The sequence below is a fragment of the Salmo salar genome, chromosome ssa10 (assembly GCF_905237065.1).
Source record: "Salmo salar chromosome ssa10, Ssal_v3.1, whole genome shotgun sequence".
NCBI classification, from domain to species: domain Eukaryota; kingdom Metazoa; phylum Chordata; class Actinopteri; order Salmoniformes; family Salmonidae; genus Salmo; species Salmo salar.
The window spans coordinates 89,075,343-89,087,691 of record NC_059451.1 but is presented as its reverse complement, the minus strand read 5'-3'; the positions used below and the strand labels follow the sequence as shown (position 1 = coordinate 89,087,691).

The 12,349-nt window shown below is 39.5% G+C and overlaps 1 protein-coding gene across 6 annotated transcripts in view; it reads right to left on the bottom strand.

Annotated features, from left to right (window-relative positions):
• Window positions 1-6,374: 6,374 nt before the first annotated feature.
• The window catches only part of LOC106560805 (myocyte-specific enhancer factor 2A), a 94,948-nt gene continuing 88,973 nt past the window's right edge, over window positions 6,375-12,349 (bottom strand). For all 6 annotated transcript variants that reach the window (XM_014124111.2, XM_014124112.2, XM_014124114.2 and 3 more), the window contains 3 exons: window positions 11,803-11,926; window positions 11,520-11,643; window positions 6,375-11,319 (listed from right to left, as the gene is read on the bottom strand). In XM_014124111.2, coding sequence (XP_013979586.1) covers window positions 10,971-11,319; window positions 11,520-11,643; window positions 11,803-11,926 — 597 coding nt within the window. In that variant the 3' untranslated portion in view covers window positions 6,375-10,970. The remainder of the gene's footprint in view (window positions 11,320-11,519; window positions 11,644-11,802; window positions 11,927-12,349) is intronic.

The following is a 12,349-nucleotide window of genomic DNA, read 5'->3' as shown; positions in this document are numbered from 1 at the left end:
GTACTTTGCAACTACTTAGTTAGCTAACCTTAACACTTTAACCTAACTCCTAACCTTAACCCCTAGCCTAGCTAATGTTAGCATTAGCCACAACTAATTGGAATTCGTAACATATAATGCATTTTGCAAACTCGTAACTTATCTTACGAATTGTAATTTGTAACATATCATACAAAATGAATGATGGACATCCACATATTAGTACATAACATATGAAACGTAACATACCATACTAAATGAAAACGTGAATACATTTCTAAATACATGCTGTATGCTACAGTAGAAACGACAACATGATATACAGAAAATAAGGCACGTACTTTGATAGGAATGCACACATTATCATTGTTATTATTTGTTAGGAAAACAACAATGAAGGCAATGCGAGCGCCAGCCAGAAAATGTATCGGGGGAAACCGTTTGTGCAAGACTACGGAAATGTCTGCATACTTGATCTACGGAAACACTGGGAAAGTGCTTAGGCTCTCCTTGAAGAGACAAGTTTGTCCGACTCAGTAATGCCTCAAACATAAATTGTCTGCAACAGTGAAATGGGCTACTTCTATGAGAATTAATGAGGAGGCGGAACACACCTCAATTCAAACTGTTGTTAGAAAATAAAAGTTGTTAGAAAATAATTCAAAATGTACAGGTTGAAACATAACCTTCTAATTATCTGTAGGCTAACTGTCCTGATGCGTAACAATCACATTTTGTAACAGTGTGTGCATTCTGACATCACTTGGACACAACAACTCAGGCTGGGGCGACCATTAGAGATATTTGGATCGTGAAAGTACCAACAAACGGGTGTGATCGTTCTATAGTGGTCCCTGTTGTGTACGATCAAACCGGTGTGATTAGAACACTTGATTAGAACGCTTATTTAGAACGTCCATTTTTCGATTGACACAACAATCAGCATTTGAGCTGGCCACACTTTTTTTTCACAGAAACATTTTGCACAAACACAGTCCTTACAAAATTATATCCAGACTGTGACCAGGTTATTTTTGAATGTAAAGACATTCACAGAAGTAGCTACAGCATAACACAATCATCCAAACCCGGAAAATGTAGGCTACATTTGTCCTAGCGCTAACTGAGGAAAGATTGACTAACACAAGCGGTCATATTTTTATAATTCTCAGCTGACAGAAACTACAATATGAATTAGCTAATAGCAATTACTATATATAATTAATCACATCACGGGCGAGCTCACCATTGATCGAAATAATTGAGTAAAACACTTTCTAGAAATCAAAAGAAATCCGAGGATGGGTAGCTTGTATGCATGTTTAAGGGGGTGTGTCGTCTACGATCATCCACTTCCCTTCATTCACTTCCGTAAGTTTACCCAAAAGATGAGTGAACCATTCCTTCACCTCATTAAAACATCTTTGGTCTGACAGATTACGTGACACCCAGAATGCATTGTATAATGTCATCAAACATGGCACCACACATAGCTGGCAAATATCATTATCATCAGTACAACCTTCAAAAGTATTTTACACATGTAACCGATGTGAAATGGCTAGTTAGTTAGCGGTGGTGTGCTCTAATAGCGTTTCAATCAGCGATTTCACTCGCTCTGAGACCTGAAGTGGTTGTTCCCCTGGCGTTGCAAGGGCCGTGGCTTTTGTGGCGCGATGGGTAATGATGCTTCGGTGGGTGTCAGTTGTTGATGTGTGCAAGGGTCCCTGGTTCGAGCCCAGGTTGGGGCGAAGAGAGGGACGGAACCTACACTGTTACACACACATCATAGGTGTCCATTACAATAGATGCAATAATCGGAATGCCTTATTTGGCACAACTACTTGAAAACTGTAAATACATTATGCTACATACATACATACATGCATGCATACATACTCTATGTGCCTACACTAGAAACGACAACACAATATACAGAAAATAAGGAACTTACTTTGATAGGAACGCACACATGTCTAAAGTTATCATTTGTAAGGAAAACAACAAGGAAGGCAAAGCGAGCGCCAGCAAGAACATTTTCCAATTCTTGCAAGACTGCGCAAATATATGCATACTTGATCTGCGCAAACATGAGTGAAGTGCAGTGGGTTTGCGGTTACCAGCATATATTCCTGTTGATAGATATGCCCCCGGTTATTACACAATGAGACGCAAAGAAATGTCGCTTATTAACAGTTTAAAGTTACATTGTATCAACAACCTGCGGCCTACTCAAGTTTTTCACTACTGCAGATTGTTTGTGGACTGAGAGTGATTTGGAAAGTACGCTGGTCACCGTCGATAGATATCCAGCAGGTGCGCGCTGTGTTCTATGCTGAATATATGTGATTTTAGGCTATGACCGGTTATTGTGAAATGTATAATGTATTTGTTATTGGTATATTAGCTTTTGAGAAATAATGATTCTAGATTAAATTCCTGTTCAGTTAGGCGCTATGCCTAGTTTGGAGTCAGTGGTGTGTATTCATGGATGCCAAGGGAAGCCAGGCTTCTCCAAATATTTGACCAATAAAAAATGTCAATGATAAAATAATGTATCTTTCGTTTCTCTGTGTTTTCATAATTTCCCTTTAATTTGCAAGTGGCTGAATCTCACCAGAGAAATCATCCGAATGAGGGAAACAGCGCCCCTCTGTCTCAGTAAGTGTAGCACATGTATCTTACGCTGTCTGAAACAAAAGAGCATGACATGTTGCCGCTGTAGCATTTGATTGATTGATGCCAAAAAGCATTTGGCCTCCCTTGATAAAAAAAGTAAAAAATGAGTCAATCAGTATTGAGCTGAGCTCAACTGTGGGTTGTCCTGGCACAGCAAAATGCCCACGCAAAGGGTAGGCCAGTTTGGATTTGGCTTCCAGCCAATCAAATCACATCCAATGCAAAATGTAATTCTCATAAAAACGTGTCTGTTTCTGGTCTACTGGAATCTTTGAAATTGTTGCATGCTGCGTTTATATGTTTGTTCAATGTAGCTAGCTAACTTAACTGGTTCATTGTTGCCCATGTGAGGAAGTTAGGCTAGCAAGCATTTCAGTCTATGACAACAAAAACTAAAAGAAATACTGTATGACAGAGCCAAAGCCAACACTTCATTTGGCCACTTTTCCTTCCAGTTCTCTGCTGCCAATGACTGGAACGAATTGCAAAAATCAATGAAGCTGGAGTTTTATATCTCCCTCTCAAACTTTAAGCATCAGCTGTCAGAGCAGTTTACCAATCACTGTACCTGTACACAGCCAATCTGTAAATAGCACACCCAACTACCTCATCCCCATATTATTACTTACCCTCTTGCTCTTTTGCACTGCTCTTTTACCCTGACAGTAGGGTTCACTATTTACTGGTAGTAATAATGTTAGCATATTCATGGAGGTAAATACATTGAATGAATATGGTCAGGCTATGCAGGAGTTCCAGTGTTAGATATGGATGTGAATAGATTGTTTTTACACCGCCTGCTGGTAAGTATTGGTACTGCACTCTTCCACACTAGTTCAACATTCTTGCCTGTCTACATCATGGTTTTCCCAAAATATCAGTGAAAGTTATACTAAATCAGTAAAAGCAATGTGAACTATTCAGTTTCAAAATGCACTTACTGCACTTATGTATTATGAGATCCAACTTGGGCTGATCTATATAAAATGATGCATGTGAATAATTATGACACTTCTCCATCACTCCCTTATGAAGGCACATGGAGTTAGTGTTTGAGCATACATTGAGGTGTTTAATAAAGCTGACACCCCAGTATCTCTACTTGCACATCATCATCTGCACATTATCATCTGCACATCTATCACTCCAGTGTTAATGCTAAATTGTAAATATTTCGCCTCCATGGCCTCTGTATTGCCTACCTCCCTACTCTTCTACATTTGCACACACTGTACATAGATCTTTCTGTTGTGTTATTGACCATACGTTTGTTTATGTGTAACTCTGTGTTGTTGTTTGTGTCTCACTGCTTTGCTTTATCTTGGCCAGGATGCAGTTGTAAATGAGAACTTGTTCTCAACTGGCCTACCTGGTTCAATAAAGGTGAAATAAACAAATTAAAAAAGAGCCATATACTGTTTTGCCAACATGAAGGAGAGGAGGACGGCATTGGGGTTCAACTAACTAGTCTACAAGTAGGTTGAGTCCCAAAATCATTTTTATACACACACACACACACACACACACACACACACACACACACACACACACACACACACACACACACACACACACACACACACACACACACACACACAGAGAGAGAGAATTCAATACCGTGGACAGTCGCATGATATTTAGCAACATTGATTTGACTAAATTGTTTCAGGTATCTTCAAGTTTGTTTTCACGGTATTAAACAAAGCATGTAGCCTTGTTGATATGATGATTTAAATGTTTAACTTGAACTGGTGCTGGAATAGCTCAGGCAGTGTTGTTGTCTTTCTGCTGATTGAGGTAACTCCTGGGTTTTAAATCAGTAGTTGAGGCAGTGTTGTTGTCTTTCTGCTGATTGAGGTAACTCCTGGGTTTTAAATCAGTAGTTGAGGCAGTTCTGTTGTCTTTCTGCTGATTGAGGTAACTCCTGGGTTTTAAATCAGTAGTTGAGGCAGTGTTGTTGTCTTTCTGCTGATTGAGGTAACTCCTGGGTTTTAAATCAGTAGTTGAGGCAGTGTTGTTGTCTTTCTGCTGATTGAGGTAACTCCTGGGTTTTAAATCAGTAGTTGAGGCAGTGCTGTTGTCTTTCTGCTGATTGAGGTAACTCCTGGGTTTTAAATCAGTAGTTGAGGCAGTGTTGTTGTCTTTCTGCTGATTGAGGTAACTCCTGGGTTTTAAATCAGTAGTTGAGGCAGTGTTGTTGTCTTTCTGCTGATTGAGGTAACTCCTGGGTTTTAAATCAGTAGTTGAGGCAGTGTTGTTGTCTTTCTGCTGATTGAGGTATCTCCTGGGTTTTAAACCAGTATGCTGTTGTCTTTCTGCTGATTGAGGTAACTCCTGGGTTTTAAACCAGTAGTTGAGGCAGTGCTGTTGTCTTTCTGCTGATTGAGGTAACTCCTGGGTTTTAAACCAGTAGTTGAGGCAGTGTTATTGTCTTTCTGCTGATTGAGGTAACTCCTGGGTTTTATATCAGTAGTTGAGGCAGTGTTATTGTCTTTCTGCTGATTGAGGTAACTCCTGGGTTTTAAACCAGTAGTTGAGGCAGTGCTGTTGTCTTTCTGCTGATTGAGGTAACTCCTGGGTTTTATATCAGTAGTTGAGGAAGTGTTATTGTCTTTCTGCTGATTGAGGTAACTCCTGGGTTTTAAATCAGTAGTTGAGGCAGTGTTATTGTCTTTCTGCTGATTGAGGTAACTCCTGGGTTTTATATCAGTAGTTGACCATGTAGCAGGTCATTACTGTTTGTTACATGCAATATTTACTTTGTGGACTTTGTGATGAAACCAACGTATGTGTAGTTGAATTTATTCCGCCACTGTGTGACTGTAGTGTTTTTGTTGTCTCTGCCTTATTGTATATCACGGTGGCGTATGAAGAAATGGGTTATAAAGCAAACAACACAATTATCACCACAGGTTGTAATATGGCTTTTTTTACTGACTTGGCTTGGCTTCCCAACTGATATTTACCCATGCACCACCACTGTTTGGAGGCGATCTGCAGAAACCAGTCATAGCTTCAGTTATTGGCTATGTAGATTAGGCCTATTGTCAGTTATTTTAGTCTACATCCTAGGACAGAGTTCTGAACAGTTTGTAAATAGGCCTACTCATGGATCCAGCTCACCTTCTAGCCCAAAACCTGTAAATAAACAGCATTTTGCACTTGATTCCATCTGACTCCTTATGATTCACACACCCCTGACAGTAGGGTCCACTATTTACTGGTAGTAATAATGTTAGCATATTCATGGAGGTAAATACATTGAATGAATATGGTCAGGATATGCAGGACTTCCAGTGTTAGATATGGATGTGAATAGATTGTTTTTACACCACCTGCTGGTAAGTATTGGTACTGCACTCTTCCACACTAGTTCAACATTCTTGCCTGACTACATCATGGTTTTCCCAAAATATCAGTGAAAGTTATACTAAATCAGTAAAAGCAATGTGAACGATTCAGTTTCAAAATGCACTTACTGCACTTATGTATTATGAGATCCAACTTGGGCTGATCTATATTAAATGATGCATGTGAATAATTATGACACTTCTCCATCACTCCCTTATGAAGGCACATGGAGTTAGTGTTTGAGCATACATTGAGGTGTTTAATAAAGCTGACAGTCTCTATTGTTTGGGACATCACAGGTGGACAAAATCTAGGTAAGAAAGTTGTTCACTTAATTTACAGAATAAGTGAGAGAACCTAAAATAGACAGTAGAAGCCAATAGTTTTACTTTAGTGAATGTAGAACACACATTTTTACAACAATCTCTAGCATGGTATCTTTATCATTCAAGGGAAATAAAATGCAGATTAACTTAAAATTCTCTCTTGATTTTGTTTCATTCATGGCAACAAAGTCCAGCTTGTGCCGCCAAACGGTTTGAGCATCCAAACCGCAAACAGCTTCTTGAAGTGAACTATTAACTACAAACAATTACCAAATACATAGTTCTGTTTATAAAAGCCATACAGCAAAGCAGTGTACTCTTGCACAGCAAAGTGAAGAAAGTTCTTGCAACAAAGTTCTGTTGTCTCCTATAATCCTGTTCTTTCACATTCAATAGTTGTGCAGGTTTTTACACAGCACATAGCCCAAAAGAGCAAGTGTATCACTTTACGTTCTCTATACATTCCTTGTGTGAATCTTATTTCAGGGGAGGGCAGAGTGGGAAAGACTAACCAGTCTCTTATGTTCTGTAATGTTTGTCAGCTTCTTTAGCTGTAGTGGCGTTAGTTTGGAGCTATGTGAGGCTTTTCTTGATTTATAACATGAGTAATTCTTTGGGATAAGGCTATTTTCTAACCGTGCATATAAAGAGTGAAGCTAGAAAAATTCCCTGATATCCTATCAAGTGCTAAAGTGTGCATGTCATTTGTAATGAAGCTATGAAAAAAAAGACTGCTAAAGTCTTGTTAGAATAGTGTAATGGTATTATTGCTGTTCTGTAACCTGACATGTGTTCAAATGGATATTAAATAAGTTATGCTGTGTTTCTTATGCATGTCTAAAATAATTCTGAATTGATCAAGACTGAGGAAAATAATTTGTTCAAAAAGGTAGACATTGATAAAATTTTATGTGCAACTGGCTATCCAGCTCCCTGACTATATGGGACATGCAATAACATTTCATAGTAGATTGGACCCTTTAAGTGACGTTTTTTAAGGGTCCGCATCTGGGCAGAGTATGAGTTGGAAACTGCATAGATCACTATTGGCTTATTGCCAACTGCTATGGATCAAATGAAGGGGTGGAGACAGGCGTGGAGGAGAAACACACAAGGCAAAATATAGCAAATGTAAAGAGATACTCCTTTTGTACAGCAAACTTCTCATACAAATGTGTGCAATCCAGCAGTGTCAGATCAAGTCTATTCTGTTGCATTGTCTCTACTATGTATTAGCTGCTGAATTCTCTGACACTTTACCACTGTGGGGATGGGGTATAATGCAAGCCAAGGCCACATGTAACAGACAATGACATACATGCTTGCATGGTCTGATATGCACACACAGGCAAATATACAACAGTGAAACAGAAAATGGCTGCTGCCACTCACCAGTACTACACCCTTCTTATGGGATCATGATTTCAGGGTTGTTCATTTCCTACTAGTGATGGGCCTCAAACATAGGGTATTTTGCTGTGCCAATTTATAAAACTGATTAATCTTATACATAATCATGACTGAGGATTACATTTAGGCTATGCTATTTACAATGTTTGCAACTTAATTTACTCATAAGTGTGAACAATTTCACCAGAGAGTGATCCATCAATGGATCGTTTAATTAACCATAAATGGGTCGTTCCACCAATTCGGTGCCTTTTGAGAAGTATTAACTTGGTAAAAAAAACTTTAGATTCCACCTACTTTTACATTCTGTCATAACGAGCATATGTTCAACTTCATAAACTAGTTTTCTCATCTCAAGAGGTTAAATAAAAAAATGAAGTGTGGGAAATACGGCTGCTGAGGGTGCTGCAGCAACCCTGAAAAATCGGAATAAAACAAAAAACAAATCATCCACAAATCCCCCTTTGACAGGGGGAATGGAAGCTTGTTGTGTGCAACAGAAAGTGGCAATTGAATGCAAGCTTCACACATTTTTTAAAAAGTAAAAAATTCTAGCCTGTCTATCTATGAGTAACAAGGTTGACGTATAATGTTCAACTCACTCAGTTTTCCACCACAAAACACCAGAAAATTGCCAAAAAGAGTAGAACCAGCTCACCTGCTTTTACTGTATGATTTGACCATTAGATGTTCAATATTTATTTTGAAAAAATATATATTTAAAAAGGAATAGTTTCACCATATTAAAACGAGAGTTCAGTTCAAGTAACTGGTTTCACCTTAAAATGAGGGACAGATGTAAACTAATCATTATCACATGAAATAAATAATGTCCAGAAATAACTTTGTCAAAGCAACAAAATAACTACGGCTTTACAATGATGGTGAAACTTGGAGAGATTTTGCAATTAAGTGGGTTAAAATCTTCCTTGAAGTGACACGGGACATGTCAAAATGCAGATTTTGGGCACTTTAGAAAGCTTTTATTCATATTAAAAATTATATTAGTGTACAAAACGCTTTCCATGACAGACTGACCAGCTTAATACAGGTGAAAGATATGATCCCTTATTGATGTCACTTGTTAAATCCACTTCAATCAGTGTAGATGAAGGGGAGGAGACATGTTATTAAATAATGATTTTTAAGCCTTGAGACAATTGAGACATGGATTGTGTATCATTGCCATTCAGAGGGTGAATGGGTAAGACAAAATATTTAAGTGCCTTTAAACGGGGTATGGTAGTAGGTGCCAGGCGCACCGGTTTGTGTCAAGAACTGCAACTCTGCTGGGTTTTTCACGCTCAACAGTTTTCTGTGTGTATCAAGAATGGTCCACCACCCAAAGGACATCCAGCCAACTTGACACAAATGTGGGAAGCATTGGAATCAACATGGGCCAGCATCCCTCTGGAGTCCATGCCCCGACAAACTGAGGCAGTTCTGATGGCAAAAGGGGAGAGGGGGTGCAACTCAATATTAGGAAGGTGTTCTTAATGTTTTGTACACTCAGTGTATATTAAAGTGCACTTAATTTAACACAACAGGCTTTTAAAATGCAATATTGGTGCACAATTTCTACTTCAAATATCAAAGTGACGCAAAAGGCACTCTTTTCGTGGAGCGACCCAAATAGGTTTATTGGCATGGTTCATGAAATGGCATGTCTTTCAATCGAGCAAAGCACAATCACAATGGATGGTTTTTCAATGCTGAGATGGGACCTTGGGTTTGAAAGTTGGCAGTGTATTCAGCAGCTACAGGTAAATAGCCTAACCCTAAACCATATTTTCCTCAGCGTTGAGATTATCCTTCACAACATAAGATATAGTGGAACTTTAACCTTACATCACTGTTATTACAATTTCTTAAGGACAGACATTCACCACTATTAAAGGGAAAACAACCCAAAAAACTACTCTCTGGAAAGAAAACCACTTTGATTATAACGGTAGTAATTCAATTTTGAAGAAAGTACAGTATAATTAACAAAATAGTAAATATTAACCAGTGAATAATCTACTTAATAAGGATCTCGCCCTGTAAACATGGCAGTAATCCACAAAAATATACCTTTTTCTTGAATCTGGTGATGGTACAATACATACGTACTTACACCAAGGTGATATATATATATATATATTAAAGTTGCTATTTACATAACAAAAGAAAGTGTTTGGCTCAAATGTTTAATTTAACAAACAGAACAGCAAGTGTTCATGGCTTGAGATATTGATTCAAGATCTGGCTTGCATGTCTTTATAATGTTTGTAACAAAGCACAGTAAAAACAAAACTAAAATGAACAATTGTTTTTGAGAGAATTGCTAGGAAACCATAGCTACAAATTAACAGAAAGAAACATACAGTACAGCTTTGGCTTACATTACCAATGAATTGTTGGAGCAATGAGAAGATTTCTTGCTATTACCATGTTACCAGTTCAACTGGACAATTTCCCATAATGTTAATGTCCCATATATCAGATTATAAAATGAATGTTATTATTGCAATATACTATTTCCTATTTCTTTTAGAACTAAACACATGACTCTGAGCCATGTCCTTCCCATACAGGATAGCTTTTCCTGTCTCAAACCACACAAGGGAAACTTCTTTCAAATGAAAAACAACAACTCTTTTTAGTCTCTGAGGTCGAAATTGTTTTAAAATTTGATTTCACATCTATTGATTTAATAAGTTAATAGAAGAGACAAATTGAGACAAAGTTGTATGAGATTAAAGTCGTATGAGGTTATACCATGTAGTGAAACATGAGCTCTAACAGTGGACGCCACAAGCAGGGGCCCTCAGCCAGCAGCCAACACTGACTTTTTGGATTGTTTGTCATTTGCAACCACAACAGCAAAAACAGCAACTACAAGTGCCAGACTAGACCAGTGACTACAATAATCTAGATTCGTTTTTTTCTTCTTTTTTTTCCTTTGAACATCAGACTCCTGCAAACATCTAATTCGCACCCAGTACCTGATAACATCTGTTTGTGTACATAATTCAGTCCAACTACTTGAATGTTTTTCTTATTAATGTGAGACGTATTTAATTTATTTGCCATTCTCCTTCTTACAAAATGAAATGGAGTTAAATAATAATATTATAATGATAATTATAAGGACCTTTCCTACCCCATCCATCTCTCCCCCAAGTCTACCCTCTCCCTCCCTCCATCTGACTAGCTGGTGACTGGAGGCCTGACTGAGTGACTCTATGTCACCCAGGTGTCCATGCGCATGCGCTTGACAGAGGGGCTCTCCCTGTTGTCCTCGGTGCCGGCTGGGGGTCTGCCCAGTCCCATGGACGAGGAGTGGAAGTCCGGCCGGTGGTCTTCGCGGTCGCTGCCATCGTACGAGCTGCAGGAGGAGCTGAGGCTGTCCACTGGCGAGCGGCCCAGGTCCTGCCGGCTGGACGCCTGCTGCTGCTGCTGCTGCTGCTGCTGGGGGAAGCCAGAGGAGGTGACGCGCTCCCGCGGTGGGGAGATGGGCTCTGACTTGATGTTGATGTTCTGGCTGGTGTTGATAGAGAGGTTGGAGCCCTGAGGTAGGTGACCACCACCCCTGTAGAGAGGAACAGCACGGGGTCAGTGGCCATTTGGATAGTAACATAGATCAGGTACTTGGAGTGGTGTTTGGAAAATGAACATTTGAAAGAGTCCAACCTATGTACTTTGAACGTGTATATAATGTGTGCACTGAATATTCTATTAATGCGTGGGTGTCTATGTGTTTGTGTGTGTGTTTGCTAGTGTGTTACTCACACCAAAGAGCTGAGAGCTGCCTGGCCCAGTTGATGTTGTTGCCATGCCGACATGGAGCCCAAAGAGAGCCCTGGAGAGCCGAAGCCCTGTAGGGAGGAGATCTCTGCACTGCTCAGGGAGTACTCTGCAACAACAACAGCACCAGAGAACAGTGAGTTACACACACTCCCCCTCCCACTGCTACTGCAGCAACACCTCTCACCACAGGAGACCAGACCAATCAGTATGAGCCAGGCAGGCAGCGCCGAGGCAGCCGTGGCAGGGGACAGAGGGGTAGACTCACCGGTGTTGTAGCCGGTGGGCATGCCTGAGTAGACCAGGCCTTGGGGGGGCAGACTGGGGGTGGTGACAGACACTACTGGGGTGGCCAGTAGCTGGGACTGGGAGCTGCTTATCCTGTGGGTGTTCTGTAAACAGTACAAAGAAAACAGGTTTAATGAACAAAACAACCCTGTAGGGTGCTGTAAAGGCTTACTGTGGTGAACCCAAAGTGCAAGATGGTAAATTGATATAGCTAAAAACATGTTATGTTATGTATATATTAGCTGCACAGCATTTTTTTAAAGTCATAATATGATAAGACTATAATAACTTAGCAATGAAAAATGTGTTGCAATACTACTTCCCACCAAGCAGTAGCACTGTAGCTTCATGTCACATGTAGCTACAATCCAGATAACGTATTGAGCCGTGTTTGTATTATATGATGGCTGTTTGACAAAATGTGTAATAAGAAAAAAACTATATCCCATAAAGACTTAAAAACAGTTTTTGTCCAATATTGATAAATTGAATGTTGTTTGTGGGTAAATCTGTAAACAGATTATGGA